Genomic DNA, 27984 nt, shown 5'->3' with positions numbered 1-27984 from the left:
TTAAACAAAAAAAACAGATTAAAAACATTCCTTTAGTTTTTGCTCTTCTGGTTTTTGGTTTAAGAAATAGGATAATAAAGAAGCCATGATCTTCTAGTCTTAGTCTTACTGTATACAACACTCTCAAAACACATTCAGAGCTCAACAGGACAGTGTAACATCACAACTAAAGCAGCACTGCTTCACAAACAAACAAAATAAAAGTAGGCTTATCTCTCTTGAGAAAATGAGCAATTCTGTTCATATTTCAAATCAGACTACAATCCTCCTGTTTCACAGCGGTGTGTGTTTGTGTGTGTGTGTGTGTGTGTGTCTAGCCACAGGCTTCCTCACACTCCAAGTCCAATTACCTGTGTTAAGGCCACATCTGAGATGGGGGATTACAGCATATTATTCTAGCACAAACAGTCTTTCTACCCACCAACCTGCAGGCAGACAGACACCAGCAGCTGCGGAAGGTGTGAGAGGTGTTGCATTAGCACCTGGATGTGCGAACAGCAGACTACTGACCTTTTACCGGTGACTGATACAGTACCTGGATAACTCTTCTCCTCCTGCACGCTGTCCTCAACTTTTCTCACTGTCTTTCCGCCCCTGTCTCTCACTTTGTTTGCCCTTTTTCGTGTGTCTTTCTTTCTCTGGTGTTTTATATTCTTTTCTAAATCTTTTTTTTTTCCATCTCCCATTTTCTCTTCTGTGGAAACACAGCCTGTCTGAGTTTGTCTCTCTGTGTTGTTTCGTTTTTTGACAGTTGATACTTTCACCAGAAGATGTTACTCAAGATGTCACCTCTTTCTCTTGACTTGTTGTCACCGCTTGAAATTTTGCATGATAAAAGTGATGCAAAAGACTCTATTTAACTTCCTCCAGGCGCCCCTCTGCTCCCCAGAAAAAGCCCTGAAAATACATCCCCCGCACTGAAACACCTTTACCAAGACTGATCTGTCACCGCAATTCTCAAAACACAATTTCATACCCTTCCGTCTTATGATTTTGATATTGCATTTTTGTCATGTGCCAACCCCCATCCCTGTACAAATTGCTCCGCCTGAACATCCGTGAGACATACAACTTCCTTCAAGTCACCTGCCAGGGGCTCTAATTAGACTGATAAGCACTGCAACTGGAATCAGCTCTTCCTGGTAATCAGCCCCACGGAGCCCAGACAGACGGCTAAATGAGGAGGAGATGAGCCATGCAGCCCAACAGGTGTCCTTAAAAAGGCAGCGAGGTGTGCTTACACAGCCTTGTCTTTCCCTCTCCAACTACTTGAAAGTTCAGTCACAGGAGAGTTTGAAACATATAGAGAGATTTGTGCAGTTATTTATGAAATTAATCCTGAAAAAAACCCCCCAAAAAAACAACTGCATGCCGGCGCTGCTGTGGTGTATAGATTTAATCATCATGCTGTGCTGCCTCACTTTTAAAAGCAATTGTTTGAGAAACTCTGCAGTAAGATGATTGATTCAGAGTGGGGAGAATTATGCGATAGCAAACACACTAGTCAAACTGTGTATTTTGATTTTCCAATTGCGCCCCATCCTGAATGCATTTTGCGTTTTTCTTTTCCTCTTTGCAGCCACAGCTGCTCTGCTTTAGACATATAATAATGATTATCACGTTTTGTCCCGAAGCAAAATAGTAATAAAAAAAATTTAAAAAAAGAGAGAGCGAGGGCTCGGTGACACTTCAGGCAAGCTGAATGCAAAATGATATCACAACTAATAAAATCTCAAAAGGGAAATGTCATATTTCTCATTTTGACACCTGGCATGAGGCCGTTGTGTTACACTTTCATTTTGCACCCACCACTCCCTGCTGTACGCGGGAAGGCAGCGCGGCGAGATTAACGAGGCGATCTGACGAGCAGCCAGGGTGCATCACGCGGGCGGACGTACGCGGCGCCCGGCCGCTTTATCCACTCTCTGAGGAGAGATGTCCACTAACATCTGTACCGGTGGTTGGAGGGATTTACTTAAAGGCCGCTGGCAGCAAATGTTTTCACGTTGACATTAACCTCCTCGAGCTGAAAGCATCTCGACTCTCTCAAATAATAAAAGAAGCCTCGCAAATCTAATCTAGGTGCTCAGACAGTGCATTAGATGGAAATGGGGGGAGCTAGAGTAAACAGAAGCTCTGTATTCTTATATTGTTCATTTGATGAATCTGGACTTACTGTAAGACCAACATTAGCAGCTCAACATATATTTCATCCTGATTTAGCATCCTTTTTGGAAGATGGTGGCAACTTTTAACAGTCTCATACTGGCACATGTATTCAGTGAGAGTGCGGGCCTTACAAGAAAACCTTCAGGCAGATAAAATCATTTTAAACTATTGCTCTTTTGTTCCTTCGCCGCTGTTTTTTGGTTTTGTCTTTTTCTTACTTTCACATAAATTGTGAGATTTTCCTGCTTCTCTTTGCTTTGTTTGGACTCGTTTTGAGTTTTTATTTTGTTTTTAATTTAAGAAACGATAGAGCTCATCTTTTTTTAAAAGTTCACCCTGAGAACTGAGATGGACATCTACCTCTTATTTTTGGCATCTTATAAATTAAATGATTAAGTGATTATCTAACAATGTAACCATCAGAGTAATTAATGATAGAGATACTCATAGCTGCAACCATAATCAGCTATCAATCAACACATCAGTGATGGGATTTCAGCATATACGTATACACAGGATTGACAAGCATAATAATACATGTGTAATGAGCTCTTCGTGCCCGCTTCATATTCTGAAGTTCAACCCGAGCATCATGAAGACGAAAGGTGATTTAAGTGACTTTGAATGTAGGATGGTTTCTAGAAAATGGTCTGAAAAAGAGAAACTATCCAGTGAGCAGCCGTTCTCTGGGTAAAAATGCCTTGTTGATGCCAGAGGTCTGTTAACAACCAAGGTATGCAGAAGAGCATCACAAAAAAAAACATGTCGAACGTTGAAGCAGATGAGCTCCAGCAGCAGAAGACCATACCTTGTGCCCCTCCTGTCAGCTAAGAACAGGAAACTGAAGCTACAAATTTGACATAAACAACATGAAAACATGGATCCATCCCGCAATGTATCAACAGTTAAGGTGGTGCTGGGGGTGTAATGAATGGAGGATAATGACACACTTCAGTAGTGCCAAATATTAATTAGTACTAATTACGGATCATAAATGCCACAGCCTAGCTGATTACTGCTTCTGACCATGTCCATCCTTTGATGACCACAGTGTAGCTTCTCTAACAGGATAATGTCACTAACTTCAGATCATCTCAAACTGGTTTCTTGAACATGACAACACGTTCAGTGTACTCAAACAGCATCTTTGGGACGTGGTGGAACGAGAGACACACGTCATGAACGTGTTGCTGACAAATCTATAGCAGCTGTTGCCGATCCTGTCGTGTCAATATGGACCATGTCTGAGCGTGGTGTACCTAATAAAGTGTCTAGTGTGTTTGTGTCTGAACTGAGTCTAAAATTTCCAGCCCGTAGCCTGATATCAGACATAATTGTGCAGTCATTACACTCGTTCCATCTTCAGCCTGACAGTAGCTCTGCTCTGTACTCTGACCAACATCCACGTGGGAGGGTGTTCAGTTTTCCCTAACCAGTCATTAGAGACCAATGTGTCATTTTAAGGTGACCCTAGTGCAAAGCCGTGCTAACTTCTTAGTGGCATTTTAAGAGTGGAATGGAGTGAAAAAGCACAACAGTTCAGCATGTGCCTTTATTTTTCTCTCTGTAGCCTTACCAGAAAACAAGAAAGCGCTGGTTGTTAAAAATCTGCACAGATAGGAAGTAACTAAGCAATAATAACAACATGAAACAGTCTGAAATCTCACTTTAATGCTCACCTCAAAATAGGGGTGTGGTAGACCTCGATTACACTAGAATAAAAATAAGATAGCAACCTCCATGCAACCAGGAAAAGCTGGTAGTTGATGAGTGATTGCACTGAATTTTTAAATGTTTTAATTTCATTTCATTTTATTGCTATCTGGTTAGTTGCAAGTAGTTGTCAACTGGTGGCCCAGAGGATGAGAGGGCTGCACGCTCAATCTATGAGCGACCACTTTTCGTTACAAGGCGACTGCATAGTTTGCCTGATGGGATTCAACCTCTATTGGTCTGACTTAGACTGCAGGCAGTCACTCTCAGACAGGCTGACGGAGGTCTGCAATTAACTGCGATCTAATTTAATCTATAAACGCAGACAGACTGCCAATATGTTGCAATCAGTCATAGCTGTGATGATTACAACTAGTCTAGCTATCTCTGTTGTTTATAAATTTATAGTTTATAAGTGTGTGGCTGAGAGACAGTTGAGCCTGATGTGTGGATTCTTCACAGTCCACCGGTGGCTGTCTGCTCTATCTCTGGTACAGTGTTACACTTCAGGTGTAAATAGCAACATATTTGACATTTATCACAATTAACTGCATTATTATCACAAACAGATTGCATGTTATTGCAAACCCCACTCTATGCAATCAAAAACTGATAGCAGAGTTTATTTAACTGTCTTGATGGACCAAAGTTGGTTTGAAGATGGCACCTAGTCCTCGTCTTTGAAGCATCAATTTCAAAGGGATCAGAGATCACGAGTTGATTGAACACTGTTGTAATCATTTTGGTCATCCAGCAGTTTTCCTAGTGTGACTTTAGCCTTAAAAAGAAGTAAATTAATTAAAGAGAGTAATTTTGGACACAGCTTAGAAATCCAAAGTTGCTCATTTTAAGTGGTCCTGTAGCTTCTCTTTTGTTTTTCTATGTTCTCATGGCGTTGCCGGGGCAGCATTGGACTGTGAGAGTTAATGGCCCTGTTTTAAAGAGCACTGAAGTCCATATAAGGAGGGCAGGCCGGGTGGCGATAAATCTTTTTTCTCAGCCTGGAGATTCTGGTGTGTTGTGGTTGGGAGATTTGTGTTTTTCACTCACTGATTAGTTTCCTCTTCGCATGCTTTTTGCCTTTTCTTTGACACGAGCTGATCGGTTAGCTTTAGGAAAAGAGTTGGGTTTAGCTCAAAATATAGCTCTTTATGCATTAACCCTGTATGCTTCAGTGTCACTCCAAAGGAGCTGGAACCACCGCACTTTCACCACAGCGAGTAACAACAGTAAGTACGTGTTTATTTATCTTAAAGCATAAAAAGGAAGCTGCTTGGAGCTCATGGTTTCAGTTACAGCTAATCAAGTTACAATAGCCACTTGGTTATGTGTAGGAAACAGTTGTGTATCTATAGATTAGCACAAACAAATCTATAACACACCTTGACCCCTCATCTAGTGGACTTTGCTCCTCTATAAAAACGTTGTTTTTTGTTGCCAGTGGATAATTGAGGTACTGTCCTTTTTATGAGGACAGTTTAACATTAAATAAAGTGCGCATCACTGTAATATTTCCTTTATTTGTAAATAACCCAGGTTTCTTGCGCCTGAGCAGCTGGGCATCATCTTCTAGTGGCTCAAGCGTAATAATGCGGTTTAATGTGTCATGGTCGTGGTGTTAATTGTCCTTTATTGCTCACGCATCTGCTTCCTTGGGCCGCATGCGTTCGCCTGGGCGATCGTACCACATGTGTTGATGTTCTCTGTCATCTATAGATTGTTTGATGATAGATCTTGTTTTAAGATTGAATCCACTTGATTACTATCAACCCATCCGCCCACCCCTGATCACTCCACCCCCTCCACCATCCTCTCCTTCATATTGCTGACTTGAGTGATGGCGTTTGTGATTCCTAATGACAGTCGGAACAAATCTACAGTAATGAGGTCACATTAGGTTCCTTTTTTTCCCTTCCCTTTCGCTGAAATCACCCTTCACAGCTCTGTACAGTCAACCTGTTTCTCAAACTCAGACTGAGCTCTGCATTTGAGCTCCAGTGAACCGGCGTGAAACAAGCTTCCTCCAGAAGACCTCCCTGCAGCCAAAATGGACACCCTGCTCTCTTGAGCATGTCTGTTTTACCCCCCTTCCAATATCCACGAATTATTTCTTGACTCACTAGAGCTTATATCCTGGTCTGATATTAATTCCACCTCTCATTTTTAAACCTTTAAAACTTTTATGATGGCTTGAGCGTATTTACTTACTTTGTTAGTTTTTCTCATGTATGTGTGTATTTGCAGACTTCTTACCCGTCTCACCTTTGATAATATATTTATCTTTAGCAGAACCCATAAAAGATATGTGCACATGCTTGCATGAGCACTCACATCCACACAATGTTGTGTGTTTCTCCTGGCTTGAGCAGGATGTCTGCACCAACACATCATTACGATTCGTTCGAGCCATTAGCCTGTGCAGAGCGAATTGTGGATGAAAAGCACAACCGCACGTACAGCCATATGTGCGTGTGTGTGTGTGTGTGAATATGTACAGTATGTGTACTCGTGGGTGTGCAGTGTGCCCTCCTGTGCGTCAGTGTGCATACTCAATAAGTGTGTGTGCTCAGTGATGTGGTTAGTAATGTGGAGACCTGCAGGAGACAGTCCGTGGAGAGAGCCTGCAGGATAATTGCTGCCACAGTGACAGGTAGGGCTGCCTCTGTCAGAGTTCCCTCAGTGGGGAAGCTGGGGAAGGAGCGAGTTCGTCAGTCTGTGTGTGCGTGTGTGTGTGTCAGCTTTACCATTCTTTCCTCCAATAAGCATTTCCCCAGTAGGCTCCCTTCAGACAGTGGCAGCCTTCCAGATGTTTTCATCTTGTATCACATAAACATCCGAGGAAATACATCAAGCATCATTTAATCATTTGGATATTTTTACCCCCAGAAAAGAGCTCCTAGTAATCCTCCAGCTTTTAGCTGTATGTCACATATTGCATGAGTATATGCAGTGCTCTATATCGGGAGGAGTCTGGCGCTAGATGTGTAAACACTATTCAGTTGTTGAGGTTTCCCTAAAGATCGCAGTAAATGGTTTTTATGCAGAAGGGTTGCCAGCTTGTGCTTTTGGAAAAGGTCACCCGAAGATTCAGCAGCGTGGCTCTGAAGCAGGCTGGACTTCTGATGACCATGATTGCTTCAGATGCGCATTGTTTACCACATCGCTCACTGTGATCCACAAACCTATCGGCTGTTTTTGAGTGATTGTCAGATGTGATTCGCATCGCATATGTCACACATCTGCCGATTGTCATTTCTGAAAGGCGGCGTAAACGATCTAAACGTGTACCCAAGGAGAATGCGGAGTGACATCCGTGGGGTTTCTCCCACATCTGGAGGTGTCTGCCATCCAAGTCATTTGCCAGTACTGCTTCTGTTCGCTGGTCTCCTGCAGTCCGTGAAGAATTGGTGTCAGCACCTATCAAAGGCAAAATGCCTATTCTACACAGAGTGTCAGAGCAGCCACAATCTATTAATCAACCAGCCGGCAAAGAAACAGATAGTGTGTGTTTGTGTTTAAGCGTGTCTGTGGGCGCTCATACATCTGCACTCATCTCGGTGTATTATTCAACCATCTTTGAAAAGGGTCTCTAATAAGAGTGGATGCAATTATAAAGGTGTCATGTGCTCAGTTTGTAAAAAGGAAAGGGCCTGTAGAGTATTTGATAGCAAAGGCCGCAGCAGGGTCCGTAGCAGACACAAAGCGCCTGATGATTGCACGACTGAAAACAGGCAGCAAACTACATCTCCTTTATTAACATCACCTGCAATGTGTTAACCGAAAAACAGGGTTTGACTTTGGCTTTGGTTTTCCGTGATTTGCAATATTTTGCGGCAGAGTTCATGAGCTGAATTCAGCTAGATATCAAAGGTTCCCGGTGTGTTGGTTTAGGCTGAATAACAGCAGTTGGTTTGTTTAGGAGCACTGTTGGCTTATCCGCAGGAAGCGATCGATCGGGGTGAATAAACAGCGAGCGAGCCAGGACCCCTGCTAGTAACAGTATGGTCCTACCATGTGACAGGCATGGTGGTATATGATTGGCACTCCTGATTGGACATTAGAGTTTAATGATGTCATGGGTATCGCCGTGTTGGGTTTGCTCGGAAGGAAGATTTTTCTTTTCAGCTCAGTGTAACTCCATATTTACGTCTGAGGGATTATCTGCTATATTATTTAGTGTTAGTAGTCTATATGATCATTATTTGGATCATAGTGTTAGAGAGTGGATAGAGTGAGTCTGTTTGAAAATTTAATAATACTTTTAATAAATAAATAAATGTCTTACATTAAATAAAAATTCTCCTTTCACATGTTTTCGATGATTCTGAATCTCTCTTGTGTGTTTGGTTCATAAAATGATGAAATTAAAAAATCAACAAATATTCACATTTGAAAAGCATCCGACAAAGATTTTTGCTTTCCTGCTGATCGCCAGAATAATGGGATTAATCATTTCATGTTTTTCTGATTGTCTGACTAAACAAGCAGTTTGAAGACATCTTGGTTCTCGGAAAGTCTGATTTCAATGTTTTTAATAAACTGAACAATTAATCAAGTCTTTGATTAAAACGGGGAAAAAAAGGTACACTGTAAATGTCCTAAAAGTTGATGAACTTAAAAGTCAATTGTAATATTCTGATTACAAGCTGCTTGTTAACACATTGTAAACAGTTTTAGTTAACGGGACTTAGTTGATTGTTTATTTTTTTAATTATACAAAAGAAGTAATTACAACACTTTACGGCAGAGATCACAAAGTTAGCTGCTCGTGGCTTTAACCAAATAAAAAACAAAGAATAAATATAAATCTGAAGATGAAAAATAGTTCATTTTTTAATATTTACATGTTCATTTTTTTATTTCCAACTATAACAATGTGTATGGTATATATCGGTTCGTATTCACTGTACATCTACATTTAGATTCATGCTCCATTTGCTAAAAAGTATCCATCTGGGGATGAAAGAGCGCACAACCAGACAGCAAATCAAGGACATCAGTTCAACTCTGGCATTACTCAGTTGCTATATGTTTTGGTTATGTTTCTATTGGGGTCCTTTTAATTTGATTCAGCCAGACAAAGGCGGGACTCAAAGTGTCCTTCGTAGCTTCATGGCTACTCTGCTTCAAAGTAAGACTATACTTGCTCTTAGATGTTTTCTCCTGGCAGTACAAATTTTGAAGGTACAGTGGTCCCTCGCTATAACACAGTTCACCTTTCGCGGCCTCGCTGTTTTGCTGATTTTCTTTGGTGCAATTTTCCTTTTTTTTTTCTTTCTTTTTTTCCCCAGCACATTGTGTTCTGCATCCTGATTGGCTGTAGACCATTGTCAATCAATCAATCTCGTGCCGTGTCTTCTGTACAGTACAGAATGCGTTCCGCTTGTCAAATGTACATAAATCTTGGAGCAGCGTCACGCTGAAGTGCTGCACTGTATGTTTGTAAGTTTTCTCCCCAACAAACACAACAATGTCAATGAAATGTTTTGCACCGTCAAAAGCAACTTAGAACTTAGAGTTTAAACAAGAGTGAGGAGTTTTACAGCCTTAAAACATCTAAAATTGTAAAAAAAAAAAATACAGCTGGCTACTTCGCGGATTTCACCTATCGCGGGTTATTTTTGGAACGTAACTCCCTCAGTAAACGAGGGACCACTATATACTATCCATTCATTCATTTTCTTCCATTTATTCAATCTAACGTCACATTTGGGCCCAAGTGGGTCAGTGGGTTCGAGCCCAGGACCTTGTTGCTTTGAGGCAATGGAAAGTAAAATGTTTTAGACATTTATGTTTCACGATTTTCTAAATTCCAAAAAAAAATCATATTATTGTAATGAAAGTGCAAAGTTAAAGCTCCAAACTATTGTAAAAATCCTACGGCAGAGTGGTAAAAATGTAATAAAATCTTTATTCTTTGCATCTATTAGTAATGTTGATCAGCTAACTTATGTTTAATAGACTCTGTTTCTATGTGAAGTGATGGTTTCATTCAGATTCTTGGTCAGAAATGGCTCTTTTGTTAGTGAAGGCTGCTGACCCAAGTTTTAGGCAGATGCAGGTCAGTAATTATACTTAATTATATTAAAATATGTTAAAATTACAACAGTGTTAATAAACAAGTGCAGACTAGAGTGGATGCACACAACAAAATAAATGTACTCTGGACGTACTTTTAAGTGGAGCAAAGTTAGAAGTTGGTAATGTTAATTCAGCTTTTAGTAATGCAAAAACTACTTAGTTTACTTAATTACTCTGGGATTACTGTGTTACATTACAGTTTTTTGACCGTGCGATCTTCAGCGCACCTGCTTTGATTTTCTGTGTTTTAGTTTTGATGTAACGCTCGTGAGTTAATCTGTTAGCTCGTAATGTCACTCAGCGGTGGCATTAAAGTGTCTTGTTTTTATCGACACACTCTTTTCTTCTCCTGCCTTGTTCCTCTCTTTCATTTGTAGGTTTCCTCAGAGGTGCAGGTGCTTTGATTTGGCGTCTTGATTTTTTATAAGCCGAGGAGAAGAATAACAATCGGCGCTCACGAACGAGGAAAGGCAGAGCAGAGTTTCTCTGTGGGTTTCTCTAAAGAGAAATTGTGCCTGCGCTCAAATACTCGTATTTATTCAGTTATTTACAGGATGTTTGTGTCTCCTGCGCAATATTCCCTTTGATAAATTTCACAGAAGGTTAAAAAAAAAAGAAGAAAAATAGAGAGCGCGAGAGACAGGATGAACAAATAAGCTTTCTAAACGCAACAGCAATATCCGTGAGCTGATTTACATTTTGATAAGCATCTGCGTACCGATGTAAAGGGGTCACATGCATGTTACATATGATACGTGTAATGAATATGCTGCCGCACGGAAATCAGCGCCATGGCTCGTCGTACACCGAGCTATGAAGGAATATTATTGTTTTTGTTTCTCCGCCCAGGTTTTTGACTGAAAAATGGGTTGCCATGCATCTTATCTGTCAGGGGGATCAGGTGCATCTCCCCTACCTCCCCTCCCTCTCCTCCTTTCTTCAGTCTCTACCTCTGATAGGTAGAGACAGTCATCATATGTGCGGGGGGAAAGTGATGGGCGGAATGGCAGCTTTAATATCGGAGCGATTGCCTGCTGATAAGGCTAACGGCTGTGGAGAGGCGTGAGCGTCAGCCCTCCCCTGCAATAAACACTTTCATTTTGTTTGGTTGGAGTGACGGATGGAGTGATGGAAGTGGTGAATATGGACGACCTGAGGAACAGAGGAGGGAGGAGGGGCGGATAGATAGATGGAACGGCTGTGGATGTTATTCAATATTAACAGATCAATCAGGGGCTAGTGAAATATGCATTTTGTCAACTGTATACCCCCATTTGGCCAAAGAGGCAACATAACGATCATGTGACAGTGCCGGCTGCTGTGCTGTGTTGAAATACAAAATACTTACAGCCTCCAGTGGGTGATTTGTCTCCTGATGCTGAATTTATATTGCTTCTAACAATAACAACCCTGTCGTAAATCAGGAAAATGAATATATATATGTATATTCATGACTTTAAGCTCTGATGACTTCATGATAATCATTTCTGAATCGCTATTAGAATCTATGATGAGGAAGCACAATTGCTCCAGTTTTCAGCATATGGTGTAGAAAAGCAACGTTTTAATCAAATTAAATCTCGCCACTGGATAATTTTTGTCGAGCACATGTGCTACGGAGCAATTTAAAGATTTAAATGTCACATAAAATCAAGCGTAAATGTTCGCTTGCCTCTCTTTTTTTCTTAATATATATCTTTCTTTTGGCGTGCTTTTCGAGAAAATGAACCAAATCTTTTGATTGAGTTGGCCTTTTCCTTTTCTTTAACAAGTCCTTGGCAACTTTAATTTGAGCATTTCTTCACTCTTTCTATTTACTTAGCTGAACTGTGCGATTTTTAAAAGAGAGCGATGGTCACGAGGGTTTAAATCAAAGCACGTATCCTAGAGAACTCTGAATTTTTTACAACCAACTCAAATTTTCAATGGATTTTCCAAACAATCCAGCAAATTTGACACGTTATATGAAATCCATTGTGTTGTGTCAAGTTTTCTAGCGAAACATCTTCAGTTTTGACCTTTGTGTATTTTAACTGCGGCCTTCTCTCTTATTTATTATACTTACAAGGACAAGGACAATGTTGAAAATAGAAAATGTCCCTTTTCATGTGGAGACTAAAACTATTTCAAATACACTTCATGTATTTTTTTTTTAAAAGCAACAGCAACTATGTCAGAAAAACTGGTGTCTCAGTTTACAGAACAGCCAAACTAACCTGCAGTTGTTATTAACTGCAGCTGTGATCGGATTTCATGTTCCATATGGCGCGTGGAGTTTTCCACTCAGCAGTGGGGCACTGAAAAATTATTACCTTACTGGGAAAGCTTCCTTTATCCTCCTTCTTCTTTTACTCCCTCGCAAAAATTAAAAATTTCCTTTGCTTTCCCGTACCAACATTACAGTTGCAGAGTAGTAGCTAAGGCTGCTACACAGATTGGTGATTTTCAGGCATTTTATGCAAAAAGGGACATCAAAGGGCAAGACAAAATTTCAAGACAGTGTCATCTGACATGTCGTCAGTCCTTCTGTGGGTTGTATTCTCAGATGAAGGCACTTTTGACAGCCTCTTACATCCTGTCTAGGGGGGCCGTGACAAAAACATGAAAAGCATCCATTTACCCAAGCCCCAAGCAGCCACAAAAGCAACTTATTAACATACAATAAAAGCTGTATTTATTCATCAACAGTCTTAGAGACACACAAATATAAATTAGCACCACATGAATTAAGCTAACTTAACCAATAGAAACAAACCAAAATACGAAAATGAACATAAATAAGAGAAAACTGTTCCAAAAATAAAGGAAGGGCAGTTCAGGTCTACTTAATCCTTCAGTGGCAGGTTACAAACCAGCATCAGTGTGGCTGGTTGAGAGATGGGGAAGTGAATGCTCTTTTGCTGCAGGTGGTGGTCATTTTGGTTTAGCTTCTTATTCGGTCTTTAAGTCTGACGTCATTAGCCGTGTCTGGGTCCAAACTCCGCTGCAGTTCCCAACGTCAAACGATCACTGCAGCATTACTGAGAGTTAAAAACTGTCTAAATTCTTTCATCTATAATAAAATGATCAGCTACTCTATCAGGTGTAACAGTTGAGTTTAACATCCAGGCATCCATTAAAACAGAATTTATGAAATTTAACAGAGTTAGAAGTTAGCAGGAAGTTATCCCGCTAGGTTCACCTAAACATGACATACCAGGTTCTGACTGAGAGATTTCTGGATAAAAATTAAAACGTACAGCTCTGCTATCACTTCCAACATAAATGAAGACAGGAAAGTAAACAGCAGTGACTTATGTAGGGTTACTGAAGTTGGACTAGCTGGTATACAATGATGTGCTACGTGATCGCTAGCAGCACAGCTTTGTTGGCATAATATAAACAGTGAAGCTGGAGAATGAATGCTAACTTTTTTCCACTCGATGGTTCGGGACAAATGCAATCGCATGTCGGGATGCTGTAAATGGACCAAACTTCAGTCAGGAGAACAACTGAGATAATCCATCTACGAGGTTAGTCATTAATATACTGCTGAATGGGCTGGGCTATAGTTACATCCTAAGGCTTTAAAAACTGAGCTTTAAAACGAATAGCAGCAATAAAAACAGAGAGAGACCGACAGTGATCACAGACTGTTTTTAGGGGCTTGTTGAGATTAAATAGAACAAGATACAAAGCATTAAAACATGTTAAAAACACAAGAGCCTTGTTAAGCGCAGAGTAATTTGGGTCGGGAGCAGGATTCAACACGTCATCACTTAAAGACCGGATAGACCTCAGGATGAAGCCAATCAGCTGTAAGCTGTGCACTGGCTGCACCAACCACATACCCACCCTACCCACACTATGCAGATCTTAAATTAAATACAACAGAAGTTGTAACACGGGTCATTTGCAGCATCTGGGCTTACTATAATACTATAGTGTAATACAGTTTTGTTTTCTTTCTTTGTCTTCTTCGAGACACAGCCTTGACGCCTCTGACTCAGATACAGCATTTTTTTTCATGGGAGATGTTGGTTTCCTTCCCTTGCTCAGAGTCTTGTTAGCATTAGCTAGCTTCTCCCAGCACAGGATGCCTTCCTGGTGAAGGCTATTAACCCCCCCATTTTCAGCAAAAGCCAAAGGTTTGTTTGCTTGTTTGTTTGTCTTTCTCTTTTCTTTAGCTGGTGGGTTTTCTGCATTGGTGGTTGGTTGTGGTTTGTTCACAAAAAGGTGATTGATTTTCTCTCTCATTAATCTCTGCTGTCAGTCAGGGCCTTGATCTTGATGTGTCTTGCTTTCATAATTCCCACCATCAAGCGACTGCATGACAAGACTTGGGCTCCCTTTGATAGGATTTTTTTTAGGGTAACTGAGTGCATAATTTGCAATTCATTTTTCATTTTTTGTTCAGTTGTATATTGCAATACTAATGAATAGTACTGAAAATCCTACGGTACTCCATTTGGTGACCAGAGTTTTAAGAAAAAGGCAGAAAACAAGATTTGCAGCCAGTATTTCAGTCTTTTTTCAGTATTTCTAGTCTTTTTAATATTTCCTCTTAAAACTATTCTCCTTGTACATAATTTCTCTCAAAGCCACTTGAAAACGGAGCACATTCAAACACATATGAAAACTGCAGAACATGAGATGATTTGGCTAATATGACTTGGAAACCAAAAAGATCAAATGCACAGCAGGGAGATCTCAGTATTAGAGATCTGACTAAATAGACTCAGACAATGTCTATTAAAATGGCTGGAGGAGGCTCTCTGAAATGAGACCTGACATCTCTTTTCCACAGTCTGTCAGGACTATTTGGTGGGTAATTTGAAGTCTACAAAATCAGCGTGTGTGTGTCTTTGAGAAAAAGAAAAAGAGAGTGAGCTCCAGTGGGAGGTTAATATAAGGGGTGACCAGAAAGAGATCCGGTTGGCTGTTATCGGTGCAGTCGGCGAGAGAACAAGCTACCCCTTGGCTGGATTCTCTCTGCAGCCCAAATCCATCCAGGCGCCAGCTAATTAGCTTGGCAAGTACATTGTATTTATATTTAAAGTGGCTGTTGTTGGACTGTCCTTCCCCTCAGGTTGATTGGAGAGGTTTTAGCTTTGATTCACAAGTACACTGACCTTCAGGCTTCTTTGGTTTCATTGGAAGACGCTTAATGTCAGCTTGTCAGTCAAACCTGAGCTGCAGACTCTGTGACACGTGTTGATTCCTGGCTAATCTTTCGTAGTTTGACTCATGATGTGTTGTGACCCTCAGAGGGGTCCTCATTAGGACCAAAACGCTGCATGACCTTTAAGCAGCTTCACCTCCCTCCGCCACCTACGCCCTCACCCAGCTGGGCCCAATTACCTTGCTCATTACCCCCCTTCTAAACAGCACCGGGGCTGAGCAGGTACTGTCGCTATCTATGGAGAGCCAATATGTCTGTGACTAAATACAGGGGTGGCAGCATGAAATGAAAATGAGTTCCATCTTGGAGACATGCCAGCTGAAGACTTTTCTCCTCTCACTAATGGCAGGAGATTTTCTTCCCCTCCTTTTTGTCTTCTTTTATGTGGCACTCTTCTTCAGAGACTTTGAATGTATATTTGACCTTTCCGGCTCTCTCTCAGCCTTCTTTATGCTCCTTTTTAGCCATCTTTCAGAAAACCCCGGCTGACAACTAAAATATAAGATGCCCCCTTCACTGCCATGTTGATGAGATGATAGGATGATCAATGTTTGCAGGATCCTTAATAACCAGACAGTGAAAAGGCGACAGAGGAAGAGCCAGGGAGATGGATGATTATCCTAAAAGTAGCGTCCCTAATTAGATAGAATTCTGCATACATTGTGGACTGAGTGGAATCACTGGGATAGATTAAAATACTAATTAAACAGGCCCTTGCCGAATTTGGAGTGTGAGGTGGGGTTCAGCTCTTCAGGGTCATTTGCATAGCCTTCATCTGGGGAAATGGGATTTAAAGGACCTGCTCTCTTTCTCCCTTTAACTGCACTCTTTTTCCTTTCCCCCTCCCATTACCAATCACATTCACATGCTAACCAACTCAATTAATATTATGCTCTATTTTCCCTTTCACTCTATAATTTGGCATAATCTATTAAGGTCCCCTTTGATTTTGTTTTCCAATATAAATGTTTCTATCAAAGTGAGGAAGGGGTGTTAAGCACAGGGAGGCGGAAAAAGTCGGCAGGACGTGTGATCTTGGATGATGGATATTTAAGATTGCCTCACTTTAGTTTGATTTGCATGAGAATATCCTTGGCGAACAAAGCTTTGGAAATAGCATGCCATATTTGATTAGATCAGTAGATCTGAGGATCAAACTCGGGTGGTGTATTAATTACTGGAAGAACAAAGGCAGGAGCTCAAGTTATTGTGTGCTGCGAATCCACAAGCACTTCATGTGCTGTCTGATAATCTTCAGTAGGTCTGGCATGATATGTTTCAGGATAGCGGTACAATCGTTTTAGCCTTGCTAGCTGTTCATCACTTTTCCCCATTATAAAACTGATAGCCTTGATATTTTTACTTTTATATTTGGGGTTTCTCAAAAATTACAGAGTTGACTTCAGCTCTAGTGTGACTATGGATGCATTGAAAACTTAATAAAAATGTAACATACATAAAAACGTCTGGCATCATCATCATGTTGCATTGAGTTTTCCCAGTGGTGTAAAAATGGTGCTACAGGTGCGTCAATTAGCAAATGTTAGCATCACTGACTGTATTTAACAGACTGCCTCAGTGACATCACCTGTCAGTTTGTGTTTTCCTGTCTTGAGTATTTTGACCCTGATGACACATTCACTCTCACACAATGTAGGCCTCAAACAAACAAAATATTTATACAGATCACATGTCAAGTAAAAATTTTCTCACAGATTTCTATGCAAACAAATTTTCCGATCTAAAGAGTCGCCCCCTGGTGGCCATTAAAAACAATGCAGATTTGCACAACCAGAAGTTCCGCCTTTTATATGCAATCTATGGTTAACATACACACTAAAATAGGATATTGAACATTATGCATGCCACAGCTTCATTTTATGCAGTGCATGCAATATGCATAAGCCTTTCAGCTACATTATGCTGCCATATCCCCCCAAAAATCATAGACTCACAGCAGAAAACAGATCTGCAGACCAAGTAATCAAATGAGGCATTGCATGGTGAGTGCTATCATTATAAACAGGATGTCTGTTCACATTTTGTATTAATCTTAAATATCATTGCACATCACTGTTAGCATGCTGGAACTATTAGTATTAGCTTATACAATCACTGTGTCCAAGTCCAGTCTCATGCCCCCTCAACTTGGATTTCCTACTCCGTGAGACACAGCAGACCCACCAACTCCAAGTTAGCAATCCAAGATGGCAGCAGTGATTGAATCAGTAGTAAAACTGTAAAACCTTTAAGCCAATATTCAGAGCAATGACCAGGCCCTTACTCTGTGTTTTGTCCTTTCTTCTTATGGTCTACTTTTTTCTTTCCCTTCACCCCCAAGCAGTCGCAGCAGATGGCCGCCCCTCCTTGACCCTAGTTCTGCCAGAGGTTTCTTCCTGTTAAAAGGGAGTTTTCCCTTCCCACTGTCGCAAAGTGCTCAATTGTAAGAGGGTCACGTGATTGCTGGGTTTTTTTTCCTCAGGGTGTTTTTACCTTGCTGTAAAAAGTGTCTTGCGGCGACTTGTTGTGATTTGACGCTATATAAATAAATATAAATTTACTGTATAACAATACAGCCAATACTCCAGTACGTTTAGCACTAGAAACTAGGTGTTGTGCATCCTGCATGCTGTATTCAATGTTAAACCACATCAAGTATTTTATCAATGCAATAGTTTGCAATGCACTTTATGGTGCTCTGTGCTACATGTGAAATCCAAAGACTGTGGAAAGTATCCCAAAGTTCAGGTGTGGAAATGTACATTTTACCTAACCCTAACCCGTTGTTACCTGTTAAAGGCCTACTAACAATTCATTCCTGCCAAAGTACCACAATAGACTGCTGGCTACTGCTGTCTTACCCCAGAGACTGTTTTCCCTTCCCTCTCGATGAAGATTGTCTGGCTCTATGTGTGGGCTGTACATTTTCTATGACCAGTTTGACATCTGACTCAGCCTGATACATCCATTGCATCATTCTCACTTTCACTGTCCACTTGTTCTGCTGCAGGAACTCAAAAATCTGCTACTTTGTCATCCACTGCTCATATTCAACACCTCCTCTGCTTTTGTCTCCCCATGCAGTCCAACAGAAGCAGCAGCTGGAGAAGGAGACGGGCCTGAAGATAGTGGAGGCTGGAGTTAGTGATGTAAGTAAAACTCACTAAAAATATCTGCTATCCAGCTCTGTGTGTTTAAAAAGAGAGTGAGAGAGTGGGTGTGCTTAAGTGATTGTGTGCCTTCTCTGTGCTGGGGCTCATCAAACAGGAATAACTCTGTGATTTCAACTTGTCTTGGCATCCGTATCACACCTGCAGCTTCAGTCGTGCAGCCAAACACTAATCTTTTGCAGCAACGAATTCCAAGCACATCTTTTTGAGCCCGCTCCAGTGATTATTGCCCCCTTACTCATTTCCTTTAGGTCTCTAAGAGCTGTTGTCACCATGGGGAAAAAAAACAAGACAAAAGCCCCAGTGCATTTTATGAAACTTAAAGTGAGTGTTGATCACGTCTCTGAGCAACAATAACCAGATTATCTTGAGTGCTGTCACTTTGTAGGGAGCACTGAAGCTCCTGTAACATATTCATTGGAAGAAATTAAGAGGAGAGCAGGAGGACTCTCTGGATGATCCAGATGAAAGGAGAGCAAATGTGTATTTATTCAACAGTGATAAATATTCATATGTATCAAAGGTAAGGATCTAATCAAGCACCTATTGATGTGTCATAGCCCTCCATGTTTGCCTGGTAAATGAGTTTCTCTATGAAAATGAGACCGACAGCCTCAGACCCCTGAGCTGCCCTGATCATAAGGCATGCTGGGAGTTAACTGGATGTGGTCTGTGCATAGCAGGACAGTTGCCAATGGCAACAACACACTGTATAGACAAGATCATTTTCCTGCGTTAGTCTCTCTCTGCGCTGTCTCTCTTTTGGTGTCACTGCCTTTCTTCGCCCATCTGCCTCCCACTTATATCTTTTTTAGGACCACAATTTCTCTCATCTCATTCCACATTGTGTCTTCATCATGTTCATCTCAATTATGTCTGATTCATTTTTTATTATTTTTCTTTTGCTATTTTTTTTTCTTCTCCGCAACTTTTGTCCTATTCATTGTCCGCCTCTCCTCGCCTCCTTTTTATTCTTATTCTCACTTAGACTGATTCCTGCACTCGGCTAGCACTGGTACAGGGCTGTGTTTGTCATATTGGGCCTATTTGTAGATAATTAGCTGCAATAATAGCCTCTCCGCAGGAGCCAGGGTGAGGGAGGGAAGGATGGAAAGAGGGAGGGAGGAAAGGAAGGATCTGTCTTCCACCTCATGGGGAGAAAATCAGCGCAAGACTGTTTGAAATTCACGTAAAGGAAGCACAGCATTTACTACAAATCGTGATTTGGCAAAGTATAAATCCTGAAAACTCACTCAGAGGGTGTTTTTGGGTTTTTTTTTATCAGTGATGCTCTAATGTGGATGTGTTGATCTCACCAGTTTGCATCCTGGAAGTGGAGAGTTGAGGGTAAGTTGGGGAAAATAGTAGCTTTTGACAGGAGAGCCTGTGGAGTGGGCCCTTCAAATACATTAGTTGAAAAGGTGTTAAACCGAAAGCCCGCTTTCAGTAAATTTGCACTAAATTGACCACAGTTATGAGTGAATGTGTTCTAGAGGTTGCAAAGAGGGTCGTCTTTAGTCTGCTTATTAGTGACAGAAATAGAAACAGGGTGGGTAAAATTGCTCCGTGGAACCATAAGAGGTATAGAGCTGAAAATTAAGCGGTACCACTCGTCCCCACGATATTCTTTCCTTCAGCTTGTATAAACCCATCACAGCGGTTGGTATCATTAAGTCTTATCACTGACAACTCCCACCCGCCTCCGTTTTTATTTAAGAGGTGACAAATGACAAAACAGCTTAGGAAGATGTCCAGATAGCGCGAACGTCAATAGCAGTAGATGCGGACGAGGATAAGCAAATGTCAAAGTGGAGGAAGGAGACATCAATCAATAGGCCGAGCAATATCTACTGCATTATAGATTGCATAGAAGTTGGCTTACCAAGGAAGGCGGGGGGGCAGAAAATGATTACTTTGATTTTCTTACACAGTGTATGCAAGTGTACTCTTTTCTGAGTATCTTTCTTATTAACAGCTGTTTCCCGAGTGGGAGATGCACGCTTGTGAAAACCCAACAGGCAAATAGAGGTTTCCTCACAGCAATTTATGAGCCTGTAAATGTGTGAAAAACTGAAAGGAAGAAAAGAAGCAAAGTGGAAAAAAATTCACGGTTGACGTGGTCGAGCTCGTACCGACTCCGCCGTCTATATTCATGCCACGCTGAAACCATACAGAGCGAACACATCCACGTTATTTTCAGACTCTTACTACTCTAAGTGTAGAAAATAAACCCCGACAGATCGTACCACGTACTGGCTCCGCTAACATCATCGTTCCTAGAAGGCACACAGAGCTGTGTGACCATCCATCCCCCCATCACCACCCGCCTCCTCGTATCTTCTTCCTCTGCGCAGGAGGTGAGTCACACCCAAAGCTGGCAGCGACCAGACACCATGAAAAGGGGTTGCTTTTGCTGACAGCCGTAGACACAGCATGACTGGTACCAGTAGGGAGAGGCAGGGGAATAAAAGGGAGGCTGAGAATGTTTTTTAGAAGCGATTGCTTGCCAGATGTAAGGTCAAAATACAAATCTAAGGCTTGAAAATAGTAACTTCCAGTCTTTTGAAAAATTGAGCGAACGATGACTAAATCTTACCGCTTATCAGGCATTAGTTAATTTTTTAAGGGTTCCCCGTAAGAAGTATTTCTCAGTCAATTAGGATCTGATCAAAAACGTAAATCGCAATTAAAGAGTTCGCATCATATGATACGAGTATGCAGAAGCTTTCATCAAGAAAAAAATTTTTTTTTTTAAAGATTGCGAGGAAATAACAGTTCTGACAGCTGACATAATTAACACCCATCCAAAGAGAAGCTGAGAAAAAAATGCAGCACAGGGCTCCATATCAACATTTTCTTAACTAAAGTTTAATATCCCCAGTATACCTGCTTAATTAGACATTTCTCAAAACAATCATTCGCAATTAATGCCTAATGACATGTGAAACGTTCTAATCATGTTTTCCCAGTTTTCTGTTCTACTTGTGCCAGTGTTTATAAGAAAACGCACCAAGGACGTAGCTCCACATTCATCCTGCCTGCATCAGATGATCCCCATGTGATTAAGTTGGTAGTTAAATTGAGATTCATTGACATTTTGACAGCAGTCTCATGTTCCAAATAACTCTGGCAAACTGCTTATGTGAAGAGGTGCTCATTAAGCAGAGAATTCCCTGAGCTACGTGTCAACTGATTATTCAACCACTAAATGTAAATCACATATGGCAGACAGGGAGTCTCTGCGCCGAGGATGTGTGTGTTGTTTATGTGTTTTTTACAGTAAAGGGGTGTATTAATGAAGTGGCCTTACACAACCTCTCACCACTGTTTAGGGCTCAATTCTGCACTTTTTTTCCTGTGTACTCTTCAGATGTCTGACTCTTTATTTGCACCTGTGTTTTTACATGTTTTTCCATTTTGTTTTTATTTAATAAGTAGATATTAAGAGGTTATATCCTCTCGTGTCAGTCTAGACGCCCAGTGGGAGAATGCCATCATCGTATGATGTCTGAGAGACCACTATATATTTCTAATGAAATGAATAAGTGCTAAGGCACAGAGGCAAAACTCATTTCAGAGAAAGGTCACGTGTAATGATGACCCCTCACAATGGATTTGAAGGCTTTCCTTCCAATATCCTGAACCATAATTAACGCTACATGAGAATTTTCTGACAGACTTCCTGTAAAAAAGAAAAGAAAAGAAAAGACGAAGGAAAAATACTATATAATACTTTGGATAGTCACCATTAACAGCTGAATGTGTAATTTCGAGTTCAAGTTTGGCCAGTCAGCAGCATCGATGTAACTTCTTTGATCAGTTTGAATGGGTTTGATAGTTTTATTATTAATTAATTTATAATTTTCCTTAACAAATAGATTATTGTGCCACAGCTGAATATTTTAAATTATTCATGTTTGTGTTGTTGTTTCAGTCTTTTTCTTTTACATTTTTGACATCTCTTTGAATGTGTGGTTGAATAGTATCATTAGCCAGATATGGACCTAGTCGTGCAACCCTATTAAACAGTCTATTTTATTTATTATTAACCTTTATTTAACCAGGAAGATCCCATTGAGATTAAAAACCTCTTTTTCAAGGGAGACCTGGCCAAGATAGGCAGCAGCAGGTGTCTCACAGTTACAGAAATTACTCAAACACAGGGAGCAACAACACACATGCAACAATAAGTGAAAGAATACAAATAAAATAAAATAAAATTCAATAAAATTCAAATAAAAATAAAAAAGTCAGTTAAAATGACAATCAATCTAATTGAAACAGTTGCATGTTATGGATTATAAATCACATCTGATCATACAAGTTAAGCAATAGACTGGAACTTTAAAGACAACAATCCATTTGGAGTTGAGGAAATGGAAAATAAAAGAACTGCAACTGATCACGCAACATAATTTGTACTGAAATTCAGCTTAACAATGGCAAAATAGCTTACAGTGGCATTTATTTATTGGCTACTTAGCTTATCTTTATCATAATTCAGACATGGCGGCATGTTTGCAGCTTTCTCTGTGTAACCACCAGAAAATCGCACCACAAACCTGCAAAACCTTTCACAACCTTGTCAGTCTTGAAGGTCATTTGTTCTTATCAATACATTTTATGACACTAAACTAACTTTTGCAACTTTTGCACTGGCTTGCCAACCCCAAAATGTAAGGTTTGTGCCACAGCTGACCTAAATTAACTGTAGTGGTTATAACCAAAATATTTTATTTAACAAAAATTTTTTTTTTATGTTTCTGTCATAACCACTAGTATATGCAAGCTCTTTAAAAGCTTTAAATATCTTAAATAATTAAAGTTTTACTTCCAAAAATATGATTATTATTATTGTACATGATTTATTTTCCAAATTGCTATTTCACAAAAAAGCTACAATAATAATAATAATAATAAAATTATAATTTGTAATTAAGATTAAATGACAGTTATTTGCTTGCATACCTAAACAGAAAAATTAGTTTTAGTGAATATTATGCTTGATTAATTTCTTGCTTATCAGAGAAGCCTAGTGTTATACCCAAATTTGGGTATAAACAAAAGTTTTTTATTTACCTAAAAAATAACAATATTGTTTGTCGTTTTTTGTTTAAAAAAAAGGTTTTTGACAGTTTTCCAAGTCTTTCCTACGATTTATCTGGGTCTAAGTAGAGATGACCAGACCTACCACTATCTAGTCACAAGTCTATAAATAAATATTATTTTATTAAACCATTAGCTTACATATACTCTGAACACTCATACTAGCCTAATAATCTGAACTTTAGTAAAGGCAGCAAAACAACAGAACAGGAAATATAACATCAGTGCGTAAAAAATTACTAGCTTTTGGCTAGCTTGCTAGCATTAGCATCATGTGCTGACAATGTATACTTAACCACTTAGTTAATATTTTGGTGATGGTCCCTCCATTATACAGAAAAATATACAGAGTAAATACTTAAACTTTTTAGGTTATCAAAAGGTAACATGGTAATGCAGAAGACATTTTTGCAGTTAAAATTAATTGCAAGTACAAAAGTAGCCAGGATGACATGAGCGTGTTAGCATGTTAGCATGTTCAGGTCAGCAGTTAGCATCTACGCACTTACAGGGTAACTTAAGTCGTTGTGTTAATCTTCATGTCTTATAAATGACGTTTGATTTAATGCATCACTGTTACATCCAGATGCAAGACATGTGAAACTTGGGCAGCAAACACTACATCTTAATGCACTTAACTGGCTCCAATAACTTCTTAGCTCAGAGATAATCACTGTAAATTTGCATTTTGTTTTGGCGGAACTGTCTTTCCACATGAATATTTATTCCCATGTTTTTTGATATGAAGGAAAATCAGTGCATTTTGCTTTCCTTTAATCTAACAAAGCCTGAATATTGTAGCACATTCCACTTAACAACAAATACCATGTGCAACCAGCAGTGACTGCAATTTCTCAGAGGGAATGGGACAAATAATTTCAGCTGAGACTTCAAAGGAAAACTACACTGACCATTTCCTACCAGAGAGAACAGATACCCTGGCTGAAATAAATAAATAACTGTGACAAGAGCTCTACAAATTGATCTTGTAACGGCATGGGAATATGCTTTACTTCAAAACATATTTTCCCGCGTTGGTTTTTCGAGCTGTAAAAATCACAAGATGGGGAAAATACATTTTTATGTTAATTTTGGGATCTTTTATTCTTATTTAAGCATGACTGTAGCTCCTCCAGGGAAATGAGAGTGGCTAAGTTGCACTTTGGAGTACATGCTGTGCCTATGCACGTCTTGTATAGTGTGCATATTGTGCGGCCTGTAAGTATGTCTTTCCATCAGCCAATCAATTCCACATTGGCCTTCAATTGCCTTTTTCTACATTGACAACCTATCCTATCTTCTTTAGAGACTGTAATAAACCCAAACAATCACAAATTGCTGCCTATAAAAATTTCAACAGTGCAGGAAGGCCAATCTGGCTGTTTTAAAAGTGGCTAAAATGCCATTACTGTGGCAGATCTGGATGTGAAATGTCATATCGGAGCAGCCCCACTGAGCCTGCAGCCCCGTGTAGCACTGCCTCTTTGGAGACTCCAGCTGCCTCCCACTGATGAAAGCCCGTCCAGCAGCCCCGTTTCCCAGCAACCTTTTACCATCACCTGACCTTTGGACTGCAGAAATGCCTTTGATACCAAGCCATGCAGTTTGGTATTTGCCTCTCTCTATATCATGACGTGTGCTCTCCCTCGGGTAAGGGTAGACTTGTCTGTTTTTAATGAGTATCAGAATGTAAAGTATTTACTCTCCTACCTTTCACTTCTTTTATGTTCTGCTGCCTTTGTTAAAGAGAGGCACGGTTACTGTGTGTAGTTGACAGTGGTATTTTTACTCTGCGTGTTGAAGGGCAATTCTTTCACCTTAGGTAAGGTATTAAATAAGAGATTTTTTTTCTGGTGTACTCATCTCTTCTTGGAAGAGAAATAACAAGGTCGGGGTGGCCTTGGAGGTATTATGAGGGTTTAGATAAAATTAAAGGGAAAAAATGCACTCATGAAAAACCTTACACTGTTAGGAATTGTTCACTCAGTAACACTGCTGCTTCACAACCGTTAGCCCTGGCACTGTTTCAGTTCCAGTTTCTTTCATGGAGTGCTACTAATTAATTTTCCAGCACTTGTACTTTGAGTGTGAGTGATTCACCTTATTTCACTGATTTTACTGATTTTCTTACGTTTTCACAGATCATACTGCCATCGTTTTCACCACCGTGCAGTGAAGTCTGCTACTTTTGCCAGCCCTGAATAAACACAAAACCCTGTTTACATATATGAGGATACACTGAACATAAAAAAAAACGTATAATCATACTCGTCGAGTGAAAAAGAAAGTATGCCCTCTTTCATTTCTAAGGTTTTATGTGTCGTGTCTTTACCATGTAATAAAACAAGTAAAAAACTACCTAGATGATGAACAATGACACCTTATATATTATGGCATGCCATTATTTATTTAACAATAATCAAGTCAAATGCAGAAGCAGTGTGTGAAAAATAATTTAAAGTACTGCATTCACAGGAATTACTGGTGCTGCTAATTAAATTTGCTTGATTAATTTATCATCAGCAAGTGTGAGCATCCCTATAAAATCTGAAATTTGTGTTAGTTTGCTGCTAGATCAGACCAAAATGGAGATGTTCAGCCATAATGCACAGTCCCATGTTTATTTCACCACAAACACCTTTACAAACTGTAAAGCACGGCGGTGGAGGGGTTATGATTTTGACTTGTTTGCTGCTACAGGACCTTGACACCTTGGAGTCATTGAGTCCAACATAAAGTCCTCTGAGTCACATGTGAGGAAATCTATCCAACAGCTAATGCTTGGTCCAAACAGCAGCAAATCTACAATAGAACGACTGAAAAATAAAGAATCAAGCTGTTGCAATGACTTCAGTGTGTTGAAGTCGAGACCTCAACCTAATTAAAATGCTGTGATGAGACCACAAGGAAGCTTTGAATAAACAAATGAACAGAAGCAAGAGGCCAAATGATGTAAGATGGTAAATGGTAAATGGCCTGTATTTATATAGCGCTTTACTAGTCCCTAAGGACCCCAAAGCGCTTTACATATCCAGTCATCCACCCATTCACGCACACATTCACACACTGGTGATGGTAAGCTACAATGTAACCACAGCCACCCTGGGGCGCACTGACAGAGGCGAGGCTGCCGGACACTGGCGCCACCGGGCCCTCTGACCACCACCAGTAGGCAACAGGTGAAGTGTCTTGCCAAAGGACACAACGACCGAGACTGTCCAAGCCGGGGCTCGAACCGGCAACCTTCCAATTACAAGGCGAACTCCCAACTCTTGAGCCACGATCGCCCCTTAGTAAGAGACTAATATAGTCATCCAGAAGCTAAAAGCTATCAAATAATGGGGTGTACAGTGGAACACCGACTTACGAATTTCCCCCGTTTCATGAAAAATTCAAGTTACAAAGGCACTGAACGGCAATATTTCTGCCCGTGTTACGGCAAAATGCCCGAGTAGCCAAATCTGCCGGCTCTGTTTGGCTGAGCCTACAATGCCCACAATGCCTTTCGAATCATGTGACAACCCCTTGGCTTCCGTACTTGCGCTTTGCTGTTCCACTTGAATGATGTATTGTTGTTCTAGTTAGCAATTAGCCTATAGCCTATCGTTCAGCCTCGCCTCACTCAAAACGTGCAATGGGTGCTTCGACTTACGAAAATTTTCGACTTACGAAAGACCCTCGGGAACGAATTAATTTTGTAAGTCGGGGGTTCCACTATACTTAGTTTTTCACACACTGCTACTGTATTTTTGACTTAGTTTTTCCTAAATATATTTAATCAAAATTTAATATGGCATGTGTTATTGTTCATCCGAGTTCATTTTTACTTATTTTACAACCTGATTTCTTTTATTATGCCCTGATGCAAATCCATCTGAATCTGATCACTGGAGCGCATTCGGTTACCTCAAAGGAATACATGCTCCTAAAGAGTACCTTTAGGAGCATGGACAGTACCTACTCCTGGACAGTTTCCTACAGACTAGAAGCACAGGAGGAATAGGGCACGTTATTAATAATAAAATATAACCACCACAGAGTTGTGTTTCTTCTCCTTTAAATAAGAACCAGAATTAATAATCTCCACCAAAAGACTCTAAAACTGTTGTCGGTATCTTTTGACTGTTTCCACCTAAAAAATTGAAAATTATATCGAGACCTCAGCTGATAGATGCCCGTACAACTCTTACATTGGTATCCACGCAGATGCAGATTTTAAGAAGCAATAATCACTGTACGCCCTGCCGCTTCACTACAGTTTATTCCCAATATGGTGGTGATTACGCTCAACTACCCTCCTAGATCTTACTAAAGGAGAGGCCTGGTGCTTGTGAATTAATTTCTAAAGGCTGCTTCTGTGAGTACTTTTATTCCTCTTGCAGCCAACTTTGGTTTTAAAAATGTGACTGGAAGACTTTTTAATATGTCAGATGGGGTTGTTTTAAAGATGCTAATGTTAGTGTGCTACTTGAGGCTGAGGCTGCATGCCCAAGGCAAAGCCATACCATCGTCACTATATTTCCATCTTGAAGATGTTTTATATGTTTTGTTCTCTACGTTATGAAGCTCAAACCAAGTTAGTTG

The 27984-nt window shown here is 40.2% G+C and overlaps 1 protein-coding gene across 2 annotated transcripts in view; it reads left to right on the top strand.

Annotated features, from left to right (window-relative positions):
- Nucleotides 1–27984, top strand: part of ptprn2 (protein tyrosine phosphatase receptor type N2) — a 148569-nt gene that overhangs the window by 72641 nt on the left and 47944 nt on the right. For both annotated transcript variants that reach the window (XM_035909648.2, XM_006795053.3), the window contains exon 11: nucleotides 18209–18273. In XM_035909648.2, the coding sequence (XP_035765541.2) occupies nucleotides 18209–18273 (65 nt within the window). The remainder of the gene's footprint in view (nucleotides 1–18208; nucleotides 18274–27984) is intronic.

Source organism: Neolamprologus brichardi, chromosome 9 (assembly GCF_056152115.1).
Source record: "Neolamprologus brichardi isolate AB-2024 chromosome 9, ASM5615211v1, whole genome shotgun sequence".
NCBI classification, from domain to species: domain Eukaryota; kingdom Metazoa; phylum Chordata; class Actinopteri; order Cichliformes; family Cichlidae; genus Neolamprologus; species Neolamprologus brichardi.
Note: the sequence above shows the minus strand (reverse complement) of the source record. Positions and strands in the feature narration are given on the sequence as shown.